The 26,585-nt window shown below is 34.7% G+C and overlaps 1 protein-coding gene and 1 non-coding gene across 5 annotated transcripts in view; one reads left to right on the forward strand and one right to left on the reverse strand.

The window, feature by feature from the left end:
- TUSC3 (tumor suppressor candidate 3) overlaps positions 1 to 26,585 on the forward strand; it is a 156,395-nt gene that overhangs the window by 41,494 nt on the left and 88,316 nt on the right. For all 4 annotated transcript variants that reach the window (XM_049772381.1, XM_049772380.1, XM_049772383.1 and 1 more), the window contains exon 2: positions 11,513 to 11,682. In XM_049772381.1, the coding sequence (XP_049628338.1) occupies positions 11,513 to 11,682 (170 nt within the window). The remainder of the gene's footprint in view (positions 1 to 11,512; positions 11,683 to 26,585) is intronic.
- LOC126007921 (small nucleolar RNA SNORA51) lies at positions 1,075 to 1,208 on the reverse strand. Its single transcript, XR_007495392.1, has one exon. It is a non-coding gene; the product is annotated as a small nucleolar RNA SNORA51 (small nucleolar RNA).

The raw sequence follows: 26,585 nt of genomic DNA on the forward strand, positions 1-26,585 counted from the left end.
TATATCTGTATATATCTCATAGTTTACTGTATATTAATATGGTACTTTATATACATATATGCAAATTTTGATGACATATTCAGTTATAAGAAAAGATGAAGTCATGCAATTTGCAGCTAATGGATGAAGTGGAGTCAACTAGAAGGAGAGAAAGAAAATTATCTCTCTTATATGTGGGATGTAAAAGAGCACAGTAAAGGAATAAAAATGACCTAAACTAATAGAATCTGAGAAGTAGACTATAGACCTGAGTTTAACATAAGGGTTCAAAGAAGGACTCAGAAACATTGGTGGAAGGAAGCGGATACTCTGTGGAGGGTATGGTATTGGAAGACCTAATATTAACAAGATTACAGTATTCTAAATCACAGTGACACTCTCCATCCAAGCAAAAGAATCATTTGTCTTATAATTAGTGTTAACGGAGTAACAGTACACACTAAAATTTTAACTGATTGGGGCCGGAGTGATAGCTCAGCACTAGGGCATTTGCCTTGCACAATACTGATACAGGACGGACCTGGGTTTAATCCATGGTGTCCCTTATGGCCCCCTAAGCTAGGAATGATTTCTGAGTGCATAGCCATGAGTAACCCCTGAGCAAAATTGGATGTGGCTCAAAAACCACAAAAAAATTAACTGATAATTCAGTAAATAATGGATAGGAGGAAGGGAAGGAACATTGGATTGGACGTTACATAAGGGTAGAAGAGAAGGTTAACAGTAACTTTTAACATCAGTACCAGGTACTTGGACACTATTTAACCCACTAAATTATAAAGATATAAAAAAATTAAAAGTCAAATCAAATGAAAGTTATGTGACTTGGGATAGGAACTTTCATTATGAAATATTTATGGTTAATAAATATTTATATTTGTAAGAAGTTTGGGATAACATGTCAATCATTTGTTTGGGGGATAAAAGTCTGACAGTTCCTAATGTTGATCAAGAAATGGGAATTAAATATTGTTGATAGTAGTATAAATTTTGATAAGCATTGTGACCACATACTATAATTACCTACAATTATTTTGTATGTTATGGATGTATAAAGTTGTAGATTTTCTTTTTTATTGTCCCCTCCATTCATAGTACAGACCAGGCAAAGGGCCTGGGTTGAGATGTATATGGGGAGCATTTACTGTACCTCTTCTTTCTATACAGTCAGTGTAAAGAACATAGACTGTGGTAAGTATTGGGAGGCCAAGTTGTAGATTTTCAAACTCTTTTCAGTTCTTTTATAAGTAGGTAGAAATAACAAAAGATGTCATATGTCAGGACAATTGTGTATGTAGTACATTTTCTTATGAACATATTTTATGAAATGATTTTAATGATAAGTCAGCTATTAGCTGTTTCATAGTAGTGAGGAATATAAATGTTACTTAAAATTATTAGCAACAAATGGGATACAATAGTAAAACAGCAGATTGAGTGGAATAGGAAAATATTCATGATTGATATTAGTTCCAGTTCAATTTAACAATTCTTTTTGTTTCTCATCCATGAACAATGCATAAGATTCACAAGATTGAAGCATTGTTTAAAAGCCTGAAGAATACATAGAAAGCCTTTGTAAATATTCTTAAGCAGTATGAAAAATTGAATGTGATGTATGAATTATTCAATGATAATGAAAATAATGAACTATATTTTAACAATACGCATAGGTTTCTAATACAAAACGTTAACTTTTAGCATGATATAGGATATGGAAATGCACATTGTAAATAAAATCATAAACTGTAATTTTATGTATTTGTATGTTTGTCTATATAGGTAGCCAATCTATAAATATAAATAATAGTATAAATAGTATATTTTCACTGTAATGAGGCATAAGATAATGAGATGGGATAAAAATTTATATATATCTTTAAATTTTAGATTGGTTACTAAATAAACTAAAAATAATCAAATTCTCAAGGATAATTTCAATTTATAGTGGGTATTGTTTTGATATTCTTTGTATTTTTCTAATTAAAACTTCTTAAAACTTTGGAAATAGTAAGAAAAGATTTTACTATTGTACTACTAACAAACATTGTAAAGTAAGAAAAGTAGTGCTGTGATACCGTTATATATTACTAGAAAAAAGTGCTCTAACTTCTCTCACTGGCTTCAGGTATATATAGGTTACTTGAATAATTAGTCATACCGTTGATATTTTATAATGAATATAAAAACATTTTTGGCCTTCTACTTAGCTTGTAAAATTGCATCTTAGAATTGTGGCTAATGTTAATGCTAGTATTATGAATACACTTACTCTGCAATTAGTATGCAAGTAGTATGCAACTTTAAGTATGACCATTTCTAGCATGTTTTTCACTAAAAATGTTTAAAATGTTTATATTACTACTATATTCAAGAACAGTTTTAATTATTAGGCTTATACTGATTTTTTTTTTATATCTCTCTTCTGTGATGACTCACTAAATTAGATCTGAAATATCTGGGATTGCCTTTTTTTGTCCTAAGAGACACGAAACCCATTTCTTAAGAGCTTGGACACTTCAGGTCACTTTGGCTGAAATGAAGTGAGGAGTTTGCCAGTAAAGATGAATTCAGTAGTAACTGCAAGTTACAACATAATGAAATATCCTTATTTTCTCAAATAGCAACCTGACCAGTAGTAAGGATTAAATTGAAGTACAGTGATGCTAGTTTTCAAGAGAATGGAATCAATCAGTGGTCGGGGAGATGAGTATTAGGAACTGCAGTGTCATATAGTCACTGTGTGTCATCTGCCTGTGTTAAACAATCTCCACAGAATGATCTGTTTCTTGTCTTTTAGCTTTATCTTGTCTCTCTCTTTTTTCTTATTTCACTCTTTCAGTTGACAGTGGTTATGCTGGTTTTTGTAAACTAAAGCATAAAATATGTTCAACAGAACAGACATTTGTCAAGAAGAAATAAACACATCCTTGTTATTTTCTTTAGGAATTAAGGGACTTTTAATTTGTATTTTCATTTATATATTTAACATACAAAATAAATTAAACAGTGACTAGGCACACACATATTATTTAAAATACGAAGTAATAATATACATGCTGCACTTAGAAATTACTCCTGTCTATGCTTAGGAAAATCATGTCAGATGTTGCCTATGTTATAGCATTCATAAGCATTTTTTTTAAATTTTCAACAGTATTCCATTGTATAAATGTAGTACATTTTCTATTCATCATCTGGTATACATTTAGATTTTGATTACATTTAAATTCAAAATCATGTTTCCACAAAGTTGTAAATTGCTCTAGACTTGAATATAAATTTGTGAAATCCCAGATTCTCTCTTGCCAAAAACTCTTGTGAAACGTAAGAGTTGATATATGAAACAGACTTCATGAACTAGAATTATAGAATTAAATTTAGTATTGATGTATTTTAAATGCATAGAGGTGTAACAAATTTGATATCTCCTGTAAATTACTTCCTTTAGTAGGAATATTTATAGAGAATCTGCCACTAACTGTTCTTAAGCATGTGCTCTAAATTTAATACTGTTACTGTTATTGCTCATTATTTTGTATTTGGTGTTTTAGTTCAGCAGGTTTTTTTTTTTTTTTTTTTTTTTTTCTTGTTTTTGGATCAGACCTGCTGGTGTTTAAGACTACTGCTGGCTGGGCTGGCTCAGAGCTCTGTATTTGTGTGCTAGAGATCAAACTCCTGTTGGCCACATGAAAGGCAATTGTGCTACCAACTGTTCTGTCTCCACTCCCCCCAGTAGCTTCTTAGTTCTTTAAATGTGTTGTTTATATGTTGGCAATTTTGGGGTGTTTTCTTGGCTGGAGGATGCTGCTGCTGTTCTGCTCCACAGTGCTAGTGGCTAAAACAAACTCACCTAGAAGTATTTTGGGACCTCCAGGGATATGTGGCAGCTAGTGCTCAGGGCCATAGAGACACTGAACAATCTGTTGGGCACTTGGGAGTTTTTGAAATAGATTTTTCTCTATTAAAACATTTAAGCATAATTTGTTTCTATGTTCTAGTTTTTAAAACATCATTTATTTTAATAAAAAACTTTTCTAGACCTATTTAGGAAATTAAGTTAGAGAAATAAAGAGATTCTACTTTTATTTACATGGTTCTTAAATCTTCAAAAAAACAAAATATAGTTTACATAGAGAAAATTGAAAACAGCATAAAATGCTACAAAAGCTTAGTTTGATTCCTTTCTTAATTTTGATCTTCAGCAAGTAATTTATCTGTTTTTTTTTTGTAGAGAAAGTTGTAGTAGGTATGGCACTTGACACATTGTCAGGGAGGCTCATTTAGCTTGGTACCTGTAACATTGGAAGTACTCATTATGTATTTTTCCTCTTAGTTGACATTTACATTTATATTACAGATAATAGTGTATATTTTTAAAAATAAACTTGATTGTTATAATTTCTGTAATTAATGTGACTATCATTGACTTTTTACCAGTGGTACTCTGTTGACATTAATTAGATGGGAAAGCAAAGGGTTTTTAATTTGACTTAGATTTTATTATTTTCTTTGTTTATAAAGGTCATTTATATAGTCAGCACAAATACTTGTGTACCCTTTGGTGTTTCTCTGTGGTTTTCTGCTACATGAGATGAGAGAATTCAGAAATGTTGAACCCAAGGTCTATGTCTCAGAGTGATTTTAGGTGTCCCACACTTTTTGAGTGCTGACTTTAAAAAGTAGTGCTTTAGGCAAGAGATTTAAAACTGGTCACTGTTCATTGTGGGTTGAAAGTAAAATCAAACTAGATAATTAAGTACATAAGAATAAGTTAAAAATGAATACTCTTTAGAAGTAGAGCTTTTTCTTGCCTTTTAATTGTTTGGTTTCTGTTTTACAAAGGCTTATAATTTTTAAATGTCTGAAAATGTACACATGTTATACATTTTCTAGAATACTTATATTGGGGAAAGGATTGAGCTGTGTCAAGCAGTGCTCGGGGCTCATTCCTATTTGTGTTTAGAGACTCTATGCTGATGTGATTGAACCTGGATTGACTGTGTGTAAGGCAAGTGCCTTCAACTTTGTACCATTTCTTTGGCCCTAAAATACTAATATAATTGAGAGGAGGAGTTGGGCTATGACTGATGGTAATTTGGGCTATTTGCCTGGATTTGTGCTTGGGTGTGGCTTGGATTTATGCTGAAGGTCAGCTGTGTGCAAGACATTCATCTTAAGTTCTGTACTGTTGGTAGGCCTACTACTGTAGTGGTTTATTTATCTTTTATTTTTTATGAAATTTAAAAATGATGGTACTGGTGGAGTGTTTCACCTTCTTTTTCTCCTTCATTTCCCAAATCGATGATGAGAACCTCTAGAAGGATTCTGCCCATTTTCGGGGTATTAAACTCTTACCCCAGTTTATTTATTTTCTCTTTTTCAGGCAAAACCACGCAACTTGAACTAGCTACCCCTGCCCCTACTTAGAGGGGGAAATAAGGGAGGCATCAAGACCAAACTGACGCAAGACTACTAAGTAGTTGCTTAGAGACAGAGGGGACCACATATTCTAGCCGCCCTGGGGGTGAGGGAAGAGGAAATGGGAGGTAGAACAAAAACGGAGGTGTAGGGAGGACAATTTGGGGATGGGAATCCCCCCTGATTTTATGTAAATATATACCTAAAATATTATTGTCAACAATATGTAAGCCACTATGATCAAAATAAAAATTATATTAAAAAAAAAGAAAGGAAAAAGAGAGGAGGGAAGAGAGAGGAGAAAGACAAAGAAAGGGAGGAGAGAGAGAAAGAGAAAACAAAATGCCTGTCCCAGAGACAGAAGGGGGATGGCGGGTGGGAGAGAAACATTGTTGGCAACATTGTTGGCAGGAAATGGGTTGGGTGGTGGACATTCTATGACTTGAAATTCAATCAGTAAAAATCTTGTAACCAAATTATGAAAAAATAAATAAATATTGCTTAAATAAAGTAATTATGAAAAAAAGATAAATCTAGGTAATATAGTTATAATAGTGTTCAAATTTCTAATAATGATTTATAAATTTATTGTGCCCTCCCAGCATCAAGGTGCCAGTGACCCCATACCACTTTGTGTATGTCACCTTTGGTCTTATCTTAATTTCCCTTCCCCTCATCCTTTCACTGTTAATAAATCTTATAGCCCATGGCCAAGGATTTATCATTATTTGATGCTATCATTATCTTGTTTCATATCTTTTTTAGTGATTTAAGATAAAATTTTACAACTACCATTGGTTAATTAAAATTAGTTTTTTATTTATTTATTTATTTATTTATTTATTTATTTATTTATTTTGGTTTTTGTGCCACACCCGGTGATGCTCAGGGGTTACTCCTGACTATACGCTCAGAAATTGCTCCTGGCTCGGGGGACCATATGGGACACCAGAGTGTTGAACCATGGTTCGTCCTAAGTCAGCCACATGCAAGGCAAACAAACCCTACCGATGTGCCACCACTCTTGTCCCTAACTGAAAATAGTTTTGATTCTCCCCATCATTATTATTGCTTTAAATTGAATTTAGAAATATTTCCTGAAATTTTTTTTAAATATCTAACTTAAAAAACTGTAGAATTTCTACTTGTCAGATACTGTTTGAGTAACTCTCATATTCTTTGACCATTTCAAATGCTATAGCCTTTGAGATGTGATTTTGTCTTTGAAAAAAATCAGAATGTTGGCTGCCAAATGGAGAGCTTGGGATAGTGTGCTTGTTTGTTTACTTGGCTTCTTTAAGCCTTTGTTCTCCCTAGCCCATCCTTTCTTGATATATTCTTTATCCCGCTTACATCTTCAGTTTCATTGAATAAAAACTATCTTGCTTCACCAAATTAAATAAATAAGAATAGTCACAATTTGAAATCATCAGAAAAGTTTGTAACTGTTGGGACTGTATTGTATATATCGAGATTTAAAGGTCATAATTATGTGCCTAGTGTTTTGTATACTCTCAGTGTACAGTTTTATTTTTGTATTATATCTGTGTGTTAAAATATACTTTTGGAATTGTGTTTCTATTCTTTCAAATCTTTTAGGGCATGTTTTAATATCATCCTTAGTATTTCCTAAGTGGTTCAGTGGCTATTGATTTAATAATTTTATCTTAACTTTTTTTGTTTTGTTTTCTTTTGTTTTGGAGTCACACCTGGTAGTGTTCAAGGGTGACTCCTGACTTTGCACTAGGAACTACCCCAGCTCAGGAACCATATGGGATGCCAAGGCTTGAACTCAGGTTGGTGCAAGACAAACACCCTACTTGCTGTGCCATTGCTCCAGTCCCAGTTTTATCTTTTTATATTCATGAATCTGATCTCACTACTTCCAGAAAATTAGTAATTACTTATTGTAAAAATGCAAAGTATAAATCAAAATTAAAATGTAATCTGTGACTTCATATTATTGTTTTTGCCAGCATCAATAATTTGGAAGTTGATCAAAGTCCTTTGACCTTTTCTATTATTTATGGTTTGATACATACTGGTATAATTATGAGTTTTTAAAGTAGAAAATGTAAGATAATTACAGGAAGTAAAGATATTTATAAAAGGAATGTGCCTATCTAACAGTAGGTGGCCATATATTGAACAAGATACTTACTCAAGATATGTTAGCTATTCAGAGATAAAGGTACTTTTACAATTACTGCTCATTCCCTTATTAATGGATCAACCAGCTTGATTTCTTGTCTGGAGTTTCTATGTTTGCAGAGATCACAGTGCAGATAAATACTGTTTACATACAGTATATTTACTTTGCTATTTGTTCAAGATTCAGAAGAACTTTTAGATGCTGAATTAAGTATAATCATGAAGAATTGAATATTTAAAATAAACATATTTATAATAATTTTATGAAATGACCATAAACTAATTTACAAGATACTTTAATTTTGTTTCTCGGAATTAAACCTAAAAATTTGGTGTAAGTCAATTTAATTAGCTTTAGGCTATTTGAATGTATAGATGAAGTAGAACATTTATTTTTAGTAAGTTAACTCACTATTTTGGTATTTTATTTTGTATAGAGGTATTTTTGGTTTGTGAGAATGGAATGCTATAGATAAATATAAACAAGTAATTTGCAGTTAGGATCAAATTTCTGGTTATACCTTTTTGTTAAAGCCAAATTATGTACCAGAAATTAGGTACATTTTTTTATTCATATAGGTAGTTTGCCATTGTATGCTTATCTGAATGTTATCTTTGGATTAGATTACTAATTCAGAAATTCTAAGTTTTGGGGCCAGATTTTTCTTTTTCTTTTTTATTTGATGGCAGTTAGGGGCCTGGGTATAGGCCGCACCTGGCAGTATTTAAATCTTACTCTTGACTTTGCTCAGGGATCACTTTGGGTGTTGCTTACAGAAGCATTTGCAGGGCTGGAAGGATAGCATAGTGGGAAAGGTATTTGCCTTGCATGCGGCCAACCTGGGTTTGATCCCCGGTCTCCCAAACCTGCAAGGAGTATCCCAGGGATGGCCATGCGCAAGGCAAGTATACCTCAAACCCTCTGTGCTTTCTTTCCATCCCTCTCTTGCTCTTTCATATCTCTTATTGTATCTTTTTGGTTGTTGTTGTTCCTCTGGGAGATAAGATAGAACATTTCTACAAATCTTTTACATATGGAAGATTTTTACCTCTTTCTCTCTCCTTTTTAAAGCGTTATCAAGCTATAATTAGTAAAATTTTTGAACCCATTTAATGTGTGAATATTTATATATATTTATTTTGGGTTTTGGGGTCACACATGGCAGCGCTCATGGGTTAATCCTGGCTCTGAGGTTCAGAAATCTTCCTGGCAGGCTCAGGGGACTATATGGGATGCTGGGAATCAAACCAGGTCTATTCAGGATTGGTTGCATGCAAGTCAAACTCCCTTCTGCCGTGCTATACAGTTCCAGCCCCATGATCTTTGTAATTTTGACATGTGCATATAGTTATAATACTATCACCACAAAGAACTAATCATTCATCATATTAAAAAAATGTTCTTGTAGGGATAGAGTGATAGTACAGCAAGTAGGGCCTTGCATGTGGCTGACTAGGTTTGATCCCCAGCACCCAATATGGTCCCCTGAACCTACCAAGAGTAATAATTCATTGGTGCAGTCAGAGCCAAGGATAATCTGAGCACCAACTTATATGACCCTCAGACAAAAAAAATGTTATTTTGTGTTGTGTGTGTGTGTGTTTTTGATATTGATATATTTAATGAGGTCTGTCCTTTCCTTGAACAAGTTTAATGGCTCTGTTTTACCTGTAAGTACTGAATTGTATAGATCTCTAGAACACATTCATCTTCCAGAACTGGGCTTTATATCCCTCGAACAACTACTCTGTTTTACCCTTCTTTAACACTTGATAACCATAATCTCTACTTTTATATGATTGACTGTATTTTATCCCTACTGTAAGTGAAACACATTAATTTTCTTTTGTGAAAGGCTTATTTCACTTAATGTTCTCTGTTGCTACAGATAGCACATTTCCTCCCTCCCTCTTCGTCTCCTACCCTCTCTCCTCATCCCCTCCCTCTCTCCCTCCTTCCCTCCACCACCCTCTCTTCCCCTCCCTCCCCTCCTTCCTCCTTACCACCCTCTCTCCCCCTCCCTCCCCTCCTTCCTCCTTCACCACTCTCTCTCCCCTCCCTCTCTCTTTTTCCCTCCCTCTCCTCCTTCCCTCCTTTCTTCTCTCTTCCTCCCTCCTCCCTCCCTTCTCCTCCCTCCCTCCCTTCTCCTCCCTTCCTTCATCCCTCCCTCCCTTCCTCCCTTCATTCATCCCTCCCTCCCTACCTCCCTTCCTTCTTCCCTCCCTCTCTCCCTTCCTTCCTCCCTCTCTCCCTCCCTCCCTCTCTCCCTCCCTCCCTCTCTCCCTCCCTCCCTCTCTCCCTCCCTCCCTTCCTCCTTTCCTTCCTCCTTCCTTCCTTCCTTCCTTCCTTCCTTCCTTCCTTCCTTCCTTCCTTCCTTCCTTCCTTCCTTCCTTCCTTCCTTCCTTCCTTCCTTCCTTCCTTCCTTCCTTCCTTCCTTCTTCCTCCCTCCCTCCCTCCCTCCCTCTCTCCCTCCCTCCCTCCCTCCCTCCCTCCCTCCCTCCCTCCCTCCCTCCCTCCCTCCCTCCCACATGGCTGTGCTTAGTGAAAACTCTTAACTTTAAGCTTAGAAATCATTCCTTGAGCTTAGGGGACTATATAAGGTGCAGTGATGGAATTCTGGTCAGCCATGTACAAGTCAAACTCTCTACCAGTTATACTATCACTCCAGTCCTGCAGTTTTCCTTTTTTTTTTTTTTTAATGTGAACAATTGTGTGCATGTAGGTGAACTTGTGTGAGTGTGTGTGTGTGTAGACAGGGAGATACATAAAATTTTATCTATAAAATTGAATTTCCTTTATTCATATTTTAGTAGAAATTTTTTCTTGGTTCCTATAACTTGGTTAATATCTTCACTGATTAATAATGCTGCAGTGAATGTGCAGTAAACTATAGCTATTTCTTTGATACTGTTATTTCCATTCTTTCCAGTACTATATAGGATTGATGAATCATGCGATAAAATATTTTAGGACCTTCTATACTGGTTTACTCTTGGCTGCCCGATTCTGTATTTTTTTTTTTTTTTTTTGCATTCCTGCCCCATCCCTCTGAGTCATTCCTTCACAATCACACCTTTACTAAAAAGAGTCTAGAATGAAATGAATACAGTTCCCCGTTAATGTAGTGCTTGTTTGTTTTTCCAGACTTGGGGAATTTATTTCCTTGGAGAAATTATATTTCCACAGTAATTTTCACAAAACTGTTCTACAGAAACCTGAGTCTGTTTTTTTCTCCTCTTCCTCTCCTTTTTTATTCTTTCCCTTCCCAACATGCCCATCGTTTTTTCTTTTTCTTTAGTTCCCCTTCCCCTTTCAAATTTCCCTCTTGTGTTTTTCCCTTTCATTTTTTCCCCTTTTTTACCCTTCTTCAATTTTATTTACTCTTTCCTTATTCTTTAGATAGGGAGAACAGGATTTTCTTTGAAGATTTTTCTGTTGTTGTTGTAGCCATTGGTGTTTTTGAATTTCTAACATCTCCAGTAGCCTATATTTCAATAGATGAGGCACAAAGCAAACTCAGGAACTTAACTTCCTGACTATATAAACTGAGATATATAATTCATTATTCTTGGGGTACCCAGCAAGTCCTTTATCTTCTAGCCTGTTATGCTAGTTTTATATGTAATAAGTAATAAGTAACAATAAGTAATAAGTAATAATGTAATGTTAAGATTTAGCTGTATTTAGTTGAATAATTAGGAAATATTTTATCTCTTTGGAATCTGTTACTATCTGATTTATAACCATGAAACAAAGTGATCGTAATTAACATTAAATGAAATATTTAATAAATATGTATTCAATTAATAATGTTTTAATCAACTCAGATTTTTAAGGTAAGTTGATTTGGAGTAACAAATAATTTTTTACTTCTATGTTGATTAAATAAAATCTATATTTCAACCCTGTATGAATTCAAATTCCTATTTTTAATTTCAGAATCTTTTAGCTGAAAAAGTAGAACAGCTGATGGAATGGAGTTCCAGGCGCTCAATCTTCCGAATGAATGGGGATAAATTTAGAAAATTTATAAAGGCACCACCTCGAAACTATTCTATGATTGTTATGTTCACTGCTCTTCAGCCTCAACGACAGTGCTCTGTGTGCAGGTAATTTATATAAACTAAAAAACAATGAAAAAAAATCCATGTATCCCAGCCCGATATATGCTTCTGTCATATCCAAGATAATCACGTTTCAATATTATGACCAACTTTTAAAAGTAAGCTCAATTTAGTGTATTTTATAAAATGATTTTGATAAGTTAACATTTTTAGTGAGTAAAATATGTTTTGAACAACCTTCATATTATATATAAGCACTTTATTATCATATGTTACATACAGGTGAGTACAAAAATTCGCTCCTATTGGTGTTCAGTCATTTAATTATACCTCATTGTTAATAAAGTAGTTATTGTGTGCATTTTTGTTTTATTTGGTTCTGTGGTACCAGATAGCAAACTCAGGGTCTTACATATGCAAGGTATATATATATACTTTACTGCTTAACCATGTACTTAGTTCTAAAGTAGCCTATACTATATAGTATACTGTGTATAATAGTTGTTTCTTTGGTTGTTTTTTTTGGGGAGTGGGACCATATCCAGTGGTGCTGAGGGTTTATTCCTGATGTTGTACTCAGAGATCACTTCTGGCAGTCTTGGGGAATGATATGTGATGCTGGAGAAGCAAATCCAGGTTTGTTGCATGTAACATAAGTGCTCTATCTCATTGTATATTGTTGTAGCTCTTTTGTTTTAATGATTTAATAAGAGGATATACTTATTTAAAAAGGCCATTTACTTTTCACTACTTAAAGACTTTAGAAGTTTCTTTTTTTTTTAATAATTCATGTCTGGTTGGATTCTTTTTTTTTTATCTTTATTTAAACACCGTGATTACAAACATGATTATAGTTGTATGATTACAGTCATGTAAAGAGCACCCCCCTTCACCGTTGCAACATTCCCACCACCAATTTCCCAGATCTCCCTCCTCCCTACCCTCCTACACCTGTACTCGAGACAGGCTTTCTACTTCCCTCATTCATTCACATTTTATGATAGTTTTCAGTGTAGTCATCTCTGCAACTGCACTCATCACTCTATGTGATGAGCTGCATGTCCTGAGCTGCACCTACCAGCCCTCATCTCTCTTGTCTCTGAGATACTGTTAAAAATGTCCTTCATTTTTCTTAAAGCCCATAGATGAGTGAAACCATTCTGCGTCTTTCTCTCTCCCTCTGACTTACTTCACTCAGCATAATAGATTCCATGTACATCCATGTATTGGAAAATTTCATGACTTCATCTCTCCTGATGGCTGCATAGTATTCCATTGTGTATATGTACCACAGTTTCTTCAGCCACTCATCTGTTGAAGGGCATCTTGGTTGTTTCCAGAGTCTGGCTATTGTAAATAGCGCTGCAATGAATATAGGAGTAAGGAAGGGATTTTTGTATTGTATTTTTGTGTTTCTTGGGTATATTCCTAGGAGTGGTATAGCTGGATCGTATGGAAGCTCAATTTCCAGTTTGTGAAGGAATCTCCATATCGCTTTCCATAAAGGTTGTACTAGACGGCATTCCCACCAGCAGTGAAAAAGAGTTCCTTTCTCTCCACATCCCCGCCAGCACTGCTTGTTTTCCTTTTTTTGTGATGTGTGCCAATCTCAGTGGCGTGAGATGGTACCTCATAGTAGTTTTGATTTGCATCTCCCTGACGATTAGTGATGTTGAACATCTTTTCATGTGCCTTTTGGCCATTTGCCTTTCTTCTTTTTCAAAGTGTCTGTTCATTTCTTCTCCCCATTTTTTGATGGGGTTAGTTGTTTTTTTCTTGTATAGTTCTGTCAGTACCTTGTAAATTTTGGATATTAGCCCTTTATCTGATGTGTATTGGGTGAATAATTTCTCCCACTCAGTGGGTGGCCTTTGTATTCTGGGCACTATTTCCTTTGAGATGCAGAAGCTTTTCAGCTTAATATAGTCCCATCTGTTTATCTCTGCTTCCACTTGCTTGGAAAGTGCCGTCTCCTCCTTAAAGATGCCTTTAGTCTCAATGTCCTGGAGTGTTTCACCTACATGTTGTTCTATATACCTTATAGAAGTTTCTTAATGTTTAGAAGTAAGCAGTTCAAAATTAGTGAAATATTTTTCATTGTGACTTTACTAAAGTTTTGAATAAGTGAAAAATACAGTGATTGAAAATTATTTTTAAAATTATAATTTTGATTTTGAGATAAACTTGGCTGACATGGCATTATAAGCATAAATAACTTTCCTGATTACCTATTACATTGTCTGTCATAGTTATATCTTGCAAAATATAGTGCAAAATCTTAGGCAGAATGTACTCAGGAAGCACTCCTGGCAGGTCACAGTGACTCTATGGGATGTTAGGGATCTAACCGACGTCGGCAGCATGCAAGGCAAATGCACAACCTGTTGTATTATTATTCTGGTCCCTAGATAAATATTTTAATGTGTTGAGCAGTGGTCTAAGAAATGTCAGTATTGAACCAAGAAAATAATAATTGTGACTCATATTATTGTGAGTTAATTAGATCAGAGGCCTCAAGTGTACAAATAAGTTAAAGGATAAACAAAAGTTCCAAGAAGAATTTTTTGTTTTGTTTTGATATTTTGGGCCATACCCGTTGACGCTCAGGGGTTGCTCCTGGCTGTGCACTCAGAAATTGCTCCTTGCTTGGGGGACCATATGGGATGTCAGGGGATTGAATTGCAGTTCATCCTACATTAGCGCTTGCAAGGCAAACACCCTACCACTTGCACCACTGCTCTGGCCCAACAAGAAGAATTGTTGAGGAAAATTTATTCAAATTATATAGTTGAATTCTAAATTAATTCTCAAAGGGATTTGAAAATTCATTGAAAAAGGCACCCTTTTTCTTTTTTTAAAACACTGTGATTACAAAGTTGTTTATGATTGAGTTTCAGTATTACAGTGTACACCACCCTCCACCCATAAACTTTTCCCACCAACAGTGTCCATGGTTTTCCTCTCATCCACCCTCTGGGACAGGCCTTTTGCATCTTTCTCTCTCATTCTCTCTCTCTGACTCTCTCTCTTTTTCTCTCTTTACTTTTTAGACACTGTGATTTGCACTATTATTGATGGATACTGTGTGTTCCACTTTATCTCCATCTAACACTCAGCTATTCTCCAGAATACATTCAGAATAAATAATACATAATAAATAATAATACATTCATAATAAATACATTCTTTAGAGCGATCAGTTCAAACTCTCATTATAATAGTGATCCCTAACCACACTGCTCCATGCTTTATGGCAAGCTTCCTACCATGGATTGGTCTTCCTGTCCCTCTTCTTTCTTTTCTTTAGATATTATTACCATACTGTCTTTCATTTTTATTTTATTCCTTAAATAAGTGAGATTATTCTATGTCTACTCCCTCCCTCTTCTTTCAGTCAGCATAAGCAAATGTCATGACTTCGTTTTTCCTAACATTTTCATAGTATTCCATTGTGTAGATATACCACAGTTTCTTTAGCCACTCATCTGTTGTCGGCACTTGATTTGTTTCCAGAGTCTGGCTATTGTAAATAGTGTTGCAACAAACATAGGAATGTAGTGAGCTTTTCTGCATGGTTTTTATGAGTTTCTAGGTTATATCAGTAGGACTGGTATTGCTGGATGATCAATTTCAAGTTTTTGGAGGAATATCCATATTGTTTCCAAAAAGGCTAGACAAGTCTACATTCTGATCAACAGTGAATAAAGAGTTCCTATATTCCTACATCCATGCCAGCACTGGCTGTTCTTGTTCTTTGTGATGTGTGCCAGTTTATGTGGTGTGAGATGGTAACTCATTGTTTTGATCTGCATCTTCTTGGTGATTACCATTTTTGGATGGGATTAGATGTTTTCTTTTTCTTGAATTATATACCAATGCCTTGTATATTTTAGATATTAATCTCTTGTTAGATGGTTATTGGATGAATAGCTTCTCCCATTTGATAGTAACCAATTTTTCTTAGCAGATATTCATTCCCCTGAATCCTTGGAACACTTTTACAATATTTATGCACTTATTGTAATTATGTAAATTCTTAGCTATAATGTAAAAATAATTGTGCTTTCTTTCAGAAGATTATTCTTTTTTGTTTCTAAGCAGTGAAATTTTCTACAAGAATTAACTCATAGATTCTCTAGTGCTTTTCTTTCCTGGATGGCTGATGAATGAGCTATTGGCTTCTTTGTAAACCCTCTTAGCAAATCATCCTGCTTTTTCTTCACACAGTCAGTTTATTCACAAATTTTAGAATTCAATTCTCACTTTTCATAGTGCTAAAATCACACTTCTTGTTCAAATAAAGTTGTTAATTAAGACTACTCAATACAATTCTCACCTCTCGTAAGTGTAACTCCAAACTTCCTTTATAAATTGTACTATAGGGAACATTTCCCATAATTGAAAAATTTTGAGATGTATCCTCCCACAACGTTATTCATCTTTTTCTGAATTCACTAAAAATTTTAATAACATAATATCCTCTTCTGAGGCTTTAAGTATACAATAACCCTTTCTGAGGTTACTATGAATCAATAGCTGTCAGATCAAAATCCAGATGAAGAAAATTTAAAAAAAATCATGTAGAATCAAGTAGAGTTTGTATAATCTAAGTTTTGGTGATGTATTTAAGAGTAATATATTATGAAACTTAAAGAAAATTAGTGTCAAGAAATTTAAAATGGTCTTGAATGAATTATATTGTCATATATAGGTGAAAACTAGCTAACATTCTAAAGTTTTTAGTAGCTCATTATATGTAAACTAAGCAATTGATAATGTTTTGTCAATCATATCTACATATAATTATGTAGTGCATATAGTGTACTAAACACTAAAATGCATGTCATCTTACTTTATACTTGCTATTCCTCACGGTTTATTAGAAAAATTCTATTTTGTAGATGAAAATGTTAGAGATCAGAGGTGATTTAATTCATCCAAAGTCACATAGCTCATACTTGTCAGGTTATGGATTAGAGTCAAGAGCTATTATGGTTTAATGTTTTCCTTAAGTGTACATATTCTGGGGCCAGGTAGGTGGCGCTGGAGGTAAGGTGTCTGCCTTGCAAGCGCTAGCCAAGGAAAGACCGCGGTTCGATCCCCCGGCGTCCCATATGGTCCCCCCCACGCCAGGGGCGATTTCTGAGCACATAGCCAGGAGTAACCCCTAAGCGTCAAACGGGTGTGGCCCAAAAACCAAAAAAAAAAAAAAGTGTACATATTCATCATCACCTTTACCCTATTAACTGTAATTCACATTTCACTTTTGAATACCCTCCCAAGATTATTATTCTTTTGTAAGGGACCCATTTGCCAACCTCTTTACTCATTAGATTGTGAAAAAACTTCTTTTTCAAGTTGCTTTCAAACAAGGGATTAGAAAATTGGAGATATTTTCCAAAGCCATATTGACAAAACTTTACCATTCATTCCTTTCATTATAATGAGCTGTCATCTCTTATGAAATTAGTTCTAAACTAAGCACACAAAATGTAAATCATATATAGATAAAATTACCCTTGTTGATCAATTAATGCACTTGTAAATGCCTTATAAATGGTCTGGAACTAGGCTCTTAGCATTTCTTATATTTTACTTCAAATAATTTTTTTGCCTTAAATCTCACAGTTTCTTAATATATTTGGAAAGAAAATGTATTTCTCCCCTCTTAACCAAAGATCTGGAGACTACCATGTTATTCACATATTCTTTCCTGGTTTGGCTTAAATGCAGGAGAACTGCTTCAGGATTGATGGAATTCATGACTAGTTTAATATAAATTTTTCCAAGGTTATTTCTAAGTTCTGTCTACATTTTTAGAAGGTATACAATATATAACTTCACTGTATTTTTTCTGGGTCTCCCTTCCTCAAATGAGAATAAATAAACACCTTTACTATTTTTAATGATGTTGCATTAATGGTATAAAACTAGCATTATATGCACTTTTCCGGTTTTCACATTACTTGTTTTTATATTTAGTCCTTGTCTTTTAAATTACATGAAGATAAAATTGAAGGAACAGTACAAGTAATTTTTATCAAGATAATTTTTATCAGACTTACTAATTATTATCAATTTTTACATTTGATTGTTTTCTTTGTATAGGTCAAAAATGAGTCATATGTCAGCAAATGTACCTTTAACTTGTAGAATTCTGGAAATATATTATCTTTAAGTACTTTAGTGAACCTGTCTTAAGAAAAGGACATTTAGAATTAGAAAACTTTTGCCATTTTAAAATGAAATGACATTCATTAAATGACATAATGTTATTATACTGACCATATTTAAATTTTATTCTGTCTCCAACATGCCAATGATGTTTTTCTTCCTTCTTAGGATCTTATAGATGTTCATATGTTGCATTTGATATTGTTTTTTCTTATTTGTATTTTCTCTAATTAAGGTGAAATTTTACAAGTCTATTTCACATATCTTCAAAATATTGTTATGGCACTAAAAATGCTGGTAACTCTCCCACATAATTCATTCACTTTCAAATGTATGTTTATGTTTTCTATATCTATATGTTTATAAATATACATTATGACTTTAAGGGAGTTGCTTTCTGTTTAAAACTAATACTATAATTTTTGCCTCTTGTCCTTACAGCATGGTTTTATCTCCTTTTCCCCAAAATGAAAATGTAAATCTGAGGAAGATTATTTCTCATTTGTTATATTTTGAATTTCATAGAAAGTTTCAGAATTAGAACTGAACTATGCTTTTGCTTGTTTTTTGAACTACGACTGGTGGTACTCAGGGTTTACTTCTCCTCTGTTCTAAGGGGTCACTCCTGGTAGGGTTCAGGAGACAAAAGGAGCCCACGTGATTGAACCCAGATTATCCATATTCAAAGAAAGTACCTTATCTCACTGGCCCAGTTTATTTGAAAAATAAACCTATGCTATCTCATTTTTAAAATTAGAAAAGAAGGGGGCCGGGCGGTGGCGCTAAAGGTAAGGTGCCTGCCTTACCTGCGCTACCCTAGGACGGACCACGGTTCGATCCCCCGGCGTCCCATATGGTCCCCCAAGCCAGGAGCGACTTCTGAGCGCATAGCCAGGAGTAACCCCTGAGCGTCACCGGGTGTGGCCCAAAAACCAAAAAAAAAAAAAAAAATTAGAAAAGAAGAATGTGGGTCGGCGAGGTGGCACTAGAGGTAAGGTGTCTGCCTTGCAAGCGCTAGCCAAGGAAGGACTGCGGTTCGATCCCCCGGCGTCCCCCAAAGCCAGGGGCAATTTCTGAGCACCTGGCCAGGAGTAAGCTCTGAGTATCAAATAGTTGTGGCTCGAAAAACCAAAAAAAAAAAAAAAACAGAAAAGAAGAATGTGCTTATAGAAAATATTTTTTCTGTCAGTTATGTATTTATTTTATGTCATTTGGTTAACTTCTTTTGGTCTATTTAGTTTGACTTTAATTTGTTTTACTTTCCCTCTTAGTATACAAAACACTTTGATGACTAGATATGGGAAAACATAAGTATTAAAAAATATAAAAAAAGAAAACATCATTGTTATTCTCTCATGCAGTGTCAGGCCATTCCTATTGGTAATAATTTATTAGCATTCATTTATTAGAATAGTTTATCCATTATAGAAACATCATACATTCCTGTATATCATTCTGGTATATCTGATGTTTTTTTTAAGACAGTAAATTTTTATTCTGATAATATTTTATTTTCAGTAGCCTACTAAAAGGGCTTTATCCAGTGGAGAACATCTAGAGAACCTTTTATTAGGCTACTAATCCATTGTCACTAGGTCTTTATAAAGTAAGGAGAAATGCAGAAGACAAATACATGTGATGACTGTTTAGAGTGATCAAGCTGGAAGTCAAAGAATGCTAAGGATGACTGACTACTCACGGAAAATAAAAAGAGGCAAGGGAAAAATTAGCCTTTGCCCTTTTATCAAATTATCAATTGCTTTGGTTTTAGACTTTGATACTTCAGAAATGAGTTATTTTTTATTGTAAGACATCTACCTGTTTGTCTGACTGTCTATTATCTATCTCTCTATTGACCCCAGTTGCTGTGGTGCTTAGTACTTACACTTAGTTCTTCTCTTGCGGAATCCTATTAGATTCTAGAAATTAAACCTAGATCAAGCCCAGGCTGGAAGCATTCAAGCATGGAAGCTTTATCTGCTATACTATTGCTCTAGCCTTTTTAGAATTTATTTAAACTACCCTGTTTGTGTTACTTGTTATAGCTTCCAAAGGAATCTACTGTCATCTCCCATTGTTTAGATAACACTGATGCTAGAGACAGAATCCTGGTGACTTTCCCATGTATCAGAGGGTGGGACCTAATATTTTAAAGAGTACAAATTAATAGTGTATTCAGTTTAATCTTTTGACTAACTACTTGAACTTGGATCTTTCAACCCAGTTTGGATTTTTAAGTCATGTAGATTGTTTAAATATTGTCCATTTGAAGATTGGCTAGTCTGTCTTACATGCCCATATTATGAGGAAACTGTGGCTATACTACAGAACTGAGAAAAACATCTAGAATGATGTTTGTAGTAAAGGACAATAGCATGGACTTTCGTTAATATTTCTTATAAATTGTTATACTTAAGAATGACAGGTTCAACTGATAGAAAACAATAGCCCAGCAGTTCATTAAGTTTTAGGCAATTGAAAGTTTCATAGAGTTCAACTGGGTTTTTTTTCTTGTTGTATAATCTCTGAAAGTTGTTCTGAAAGACAAAGATCCTAATATCGCATCCATGCCTGTATTTCCAAGAGTCTTAAGTTATTCTCTCTCAGGACACGTGGAAATGGAAACAGATACCCTGCTTATGGGTTGGCAGGATCAACATCATTAAAATGGCAATACTTCCAAAAGCATTGTACAGATTTAACGCAATTCCTCTAAAGATACCCATGACATTCTTCAAAGAAGTGTATCAAACACTTCTGAAATTCATTTGGAACAATAAACAACCTTGAATAGCTAAAGCTCTCCTTGGGAAAAGGAATATGGGAGGCATTACTTTCCCCAATTTTAAGCTGTATTACAAAGCAATAGTTATAAAAACAGCATGGTATTGGAATAAAGACAGACCCTCAGATCAGTGGAATAGGCTTGAGTACTCAGAGAATGTTCCTCAGACATATAACCACCTAGTTTTTGTTAAAGGAGCAAGAAATCCTAAATGGAGCAAGGAAAGTCTATTCAACAAGTGGTGTTGGCACAACTGGTTAGCCACTTGCAAAAAAGCAAACTCAGACCCCCAGCTAACACCATGTACAAAGGTAAAATCCAAATGGATTAAAGACCTTGATATCAGATCTGAAACTATAAGGTATATAGAACAACATGTAGGTGAAAACTACAGGACATTGAGACTAAAGACATCTTTAAGGAGGATACAGCACTCTCCAAACAAGTGGAAGCAGAGATAAACAGATGGGACTATATTAAGCTGAGAAGCTTCTGCATCTCAAAGGAGATAGTACCCAGAATACAAAGGCCACCGACTGAGTGGGAGAAATTATTCACCCAATACTCATCAAATAAAGGACTAATATCCAAAATTTACAAGGTACTGACAGAACTATACAAGAAAAAACCAACTAACCCCATCAATAAATGGGGAGAAGAAATGAACAGACACTTTGAAAAAGAAGAAAGGCAAATGGCCAAAAGGCACATAGAAGATGCTCAACATCACTAATCATGCAAATTAAAACTACTATGAGGTACCACCTCACGCCACTGAGATTGGCACACATCACAAAAAAGGAAAACAAGCAGTGCTGGTGGGGATGTGGAGAGAAAGGAACTCATTTTTCCCTGCTGGTGGAAATGCCATCTAGTACAACCTTTATGGAAAGCAATATGGAGATTCCTTCACAAACTGGAAATTGACCTTCATATGATCCAGCTATACTCCTATCCTATACTCCTAGGAATATACCCAAGGAACACAAAAATACAATACAAAAATCCCTTCCTTACACCTATATTCATTGCAGCGCTATTTACAATAGCCAGACTCTGGAAACAACCAAGATGCCCTTCAACAGATGAGTGGCTAAAGAAACTGTGGTACATATACACAATGGAATACTATGCAGCCATCAGGAGAGATGAAGTCATGAAATTTTCCTATACATGGAATCTATTATGCTGAGTGAAGTAAGTCAGAGGGAGAGAGAAAGACGCAGAATGGTTTCACTCATCTATGGGTTTTAAGAAAAATGAAAGACATTTTTAACAGTATCAAGAGATAAGAGAGATGAGGGCTGGTAGGTGCAGCTCATGACATGAAGCTCATCACATAGAGTGATGAGTGCAGTTGGAGAGATGACTACACTGAAAACTATCATAACAATGTGAATGAATGAAGGAAGTAGAAAGCCTGTCTCGAGTACAGGTATGGGGGGTGGGGAGGAGAGAGATCTGGGAAATTGGTGGTAGGAATGTTGCACTGGTGAAGGGGGGTGTTCTTTACATGACTGTAATCATACCACTATAATCATATTTGTAATCATGGTGTTTAAATAAAGATAATTATAAAAAAAGTTATTCTTTCTTCACATTGGAATTTTGATTATTATCAGGAAATTATTAAATTCCATTTTAGTAGCTATTTATAAATTTCCCTTTCCTCCAACTATACTTAAAGCCAGATGGAAGGTTTACAATATGAGGAAGTTAAGGCATTCTAATAAAATCTGTAAAGACTGATGATATCTTTCACCTTGATCTTTAAGGGCAGTTGTAGGAGAATTCCATATGTGAAATTCTCTTACAAGTGGCATTGTCCTAATTATCTAGGACAAAAATATTAATGATCTAATTTAAGTTTTGAATCACATTTTTAATTTTTTTAAAAAGTTCAAAATCTGGGGCATATACCAGTTGTGCCTCTTTAAGGTAATGACAGAAAGGAAAAGATGCAGCATATTGAGAAATGGTCAGTAATAATCCTGAATTTTCTAATTAGGCCCCTATCTCTTTTCTCTTTTCTTGATCAGTTATTAGAAACATACAGTGAGAAATGACACTTTTTAATTTTTCATGATGTACGTTTCGTGACTAAATGCTTTTCAAAGTATGCAGAAAGGAAATATGGAATGACTTGACATATTGACTGTTGACTCACATCTGGTTGTTTTATATTACAGGTTTTATATTGTTTTATATTATCACTAAGTTCATATATTTAAAAATTAGTTTAGAAATGTAGAAATAAGCCACAATTAAATTTATAATGGTATAGTTTGAATTAGTAGGACAAACAGTAACTATAGCATTGTAGTTCTGAAAAAGTGTGAATAGTGGCATGATTTAATGCTAGATCTGAGAGGAGATAGAAGAAAAGACACAGTTTGCAATGAATGAGATAAATCATCCCCTGATCAAATTGGTCTCTGGCTCCATAAAGTAAATAGACCATGTTTGATAAGAATACTTTTGATCATGTAATATTACTTCTCAGTTTATGGTAGTGGATTTCTTGTCATATCTGATGGGCACAGGGAGCAGTGGTGGTGAATGGAATGGAAGTCTCTTATTAGTTCATTAATTCCATTTAATCTCATCAGATATTTACTGTTGTCATCTATGTTAGTACCCTATAAATGGCAAGTTTTCTTGTATGATTTGTTTTCTAAAAGAAGTATGTCCTGGAACTTTAATCTGCAAGTCTAAAAGTGCCAGTATATAAGTGACAAATGAAATGCTTAGGTTCCTATCAGTAGTAAATGGAAATGTAGTGAAATGAAAGCATGGATAGCCCAGAGGCCTTATTTGAGATGAGGAACATAATGAAACTTGCATATACTTTGCAGTTTACTTAAGAAATTGATAAACTTTTGCTTTAACCCCCTGGACATAGAGAAGTTACTAATATTGTCATGCTATAAAAAGGGGGAACAATTCAGCCTTTCTACACTGGCATATAATGTATTGCAAAGTCAATATATAAATCCCAGATTTTCAGAATTCCATTGCTATATATTTTCTTCCACTTGGTGAAAACGGTAATGAAATGAGCAGTATTGACAGTATTTGGACAGTATTGACAGTCATGTGAAAACTATTAGAGTTTTATATTTGTTTTATGCCAAATGGTCATACTTGTGGCAGTGTATTTAATTTTGAACAGACTGATAGCTTTGGGGGTAGGGGAAATGTACTAACACACAAGATAAGATGAAATTGTTTTGTTGAAGAAATACGTCCATTTTTTTCTATATCAGTTACTTTTACATTTTTGTGTATATAAAATTTACTTGGCAAATTGGTTTAAAATAGTTAATATTCTTTGAATCAATCACTAGAAGATTTCTGATTAACTTAACATGATAAGATAAGTGGTCAGGAATTTACACTTAAAAATATTATTTGGGAGAAAGTAGGCCTAGTAGTGCTCCAAACTTATTCTTAGTACTGTCCTTGGGAGGGGAAACTCATATGCAGTACCAGAGACTGAGTTCTATCACATGCAAGCATACTACCTGCTGTACTATCTCTCTTGTTATTTTTATTTTTTAAAAATAAAACATTCTAGGTTACACCCAGAAGCATACAGGTAAAATTGTGGCTCTGCAGAGCGATCACCCCTGGCTGGGCTCAGGGGAACTGCTGGGATTGAATCTTGGTCAGTTGCATGCAAAGCAAGTGACCTACCTGCTGTATTATCTCTCTAACTCAAAAATAAAGTATTTTTGATGGTGAAGGAAAGCAGACAATCTGTTGGAAGGTGTGGTGTTGGAATATTATACACATGAAGACTGATTATTATGGTAGTTCTCAAACAAAATTTCAAAATTGTACATTACCATTTGGGGGCTTGAAGGTAGTGCAGTGCTTAGGCATTTGCTATTGGATTCAATTTCCTACACCACTCTGTTTTCTAAGCATTGTGGAGTATGACCCTAGACACTCCAGTATCTAGTATCATGCACTAAAATGCTGTCCTGTTTGGCTGAAATTAGCCAGTAGGTCCCCTGATCTTCTTAAACATTCCCTCTCCCACAAAATAAACCAAAAAATATCACAATACACAACACATTTTTCCAGTTTTGTTTTCTAGTAACTTAGAAGTTACCATTTCATTCTTAAAAGTAAAGCATAATGAAAAGTACACAACTCTTGAGTCTTAAGAGAGTCAACTTAAAGAATCAGGAAATTGTAACCTAGTATAGTTTCACATATAGAAACTGCCCTGGGGACTCTTGGAGAACAGGACATATAATTGGTGAATTGCTGGTGATTTATTCTACATAGCTTTTGTAGTTAAAAAAAAAAAAAACTGGAGTAAATCAGAAATGGGGAGCCCAATAAATTGTAAGATTTATTTATACTTCTAGGAGTCCACCCAATTCCCAAATTAGATGTTGAAAAAAAAAGGTTCCTTTTCCCTTTACCTTCTATAGCACTATTTTGAGTTCTTCACAGTAATCTATTCTTAACAGCAAAATCCAGTTGACTAGTATAACTTGTTAGCATAGTTTAAGAAAATAAATGACCCGAGGAAGAAAAATAGCTGACTCTGGCTACATCTTTATTTCACTTCAGTCATTACTTCTACTTGAAGGAGAAAAGTGGCCAACACTTGACATATAAGCATGTATACCTCATATAAGGACTAATCATAGTGCCTTGTGAGTCCTACTCAAAGTATTATAGAATACTTTCAACCAACTACAGAAGATGGATTAAAACAACACTGAAGAAGCATATCTGCTAGAACCACAAAGAAAGACTTAATCATAAGCTCCATTCCTTGAGCTGCACAGTCACCAAGATCTCTAGATACAGAGGTCTGATTCTACCATCCAAGACAAAGCAGAAGTCTTCCATACACCATGAAAGCACAGAGGGGAGAGTATATGATCATGCAACGAGTCTATAGTTAATCCCATGACAGTATACTTCAGGGTTGGAGAAACTCTGTATCTCCTAGGCCAAGGAAATTCCCTCTATAATATCCCCAATAGTTACTGTGCCTATGCAGGGGTAAAAGAAAAGGAAAAAAAATAGCACAAAACAATCATTTTTCCACATATTTATTTATCGATGATTGATTTTTTTTCACGTCTTTATTTTGGTGTAGAAATTGAAGTCGATGTCTCCAATATTACTTTATTTTATTTTATCTTATCTTTTTCTTTCTTTTTGCACTCGGCATGATTTGATTTCAGAACCAAGACTATTGTGTGGTGCTTGTCTTTATTGGTGTAGTGCTCACTGGATATTCAATTTGATATTTCTTTCTGTATTGTTGTGGTGTTTCAATTAGCTTTTTCACATCCTCTCTCAAACCGAGGTTGAAAGCCTCGAGGACTCCACCCATTTTCAGCATATTTGACTTCTTTTTTCAATATTTTTATTTTTTCTTATTGTACCCCAATTTATTGCTTTTCTTTCCTTCAAACAAAACCACATAACTCGATTTATCTAGCTCTGCCTCTTAAATAGAGGAGGAAACAAGGGAAGGTTCCAGGACCAAACACTAATAGTAAGCTAATCACTAATAGTAAGCTAGACAAAGCAGGGACCACCTACTCTAGCAGCCCGGGGGGTGATGGTGGGGTATATGGGTTGCAGATAGGGAACTGTGATGGGGGAGGACATATTTGGTGATGGGTATTCCCCTGATTAAGTGTTAATATGTACCTAAAAATACTACTGTGAAAGATCTGTAAGCCATTATGATCAAAATAAAAAAAGAAACAAACAAAAAAGAATACTTTCCCTTCCCTTATACCCCTTACCACCACTTTTACCTTGAACATGTCAAGCTTTCAACATTTATAGAGCATACTCAAGGCAAATATTTAAATAAACACATGTAAAACAACTTTAAAAAGATCAAGCAAATATGTTCAATATATGTCAGACCAGGAATAATTTGTCCATCTTAGTGGATTAATGAGGCAGCCTGGAAAAATAGATGGGCAGTACAATCAGAAATAAG

This window comes from Suncus etruscus, chromosome 4, assembly GCF_024139225.1.
Source record: "Suncus etruscus isolate mSunEtr1 chromosome 4, mSunEtr1.pri.cur, whole genome shotgun sequence".
NCBI classification, from domain to species: Eukaryota; Metazoa; Chordata; class Mammalia; order Eulipotyphla; family Soricidae; genus Suncus; species Suncus etruscus.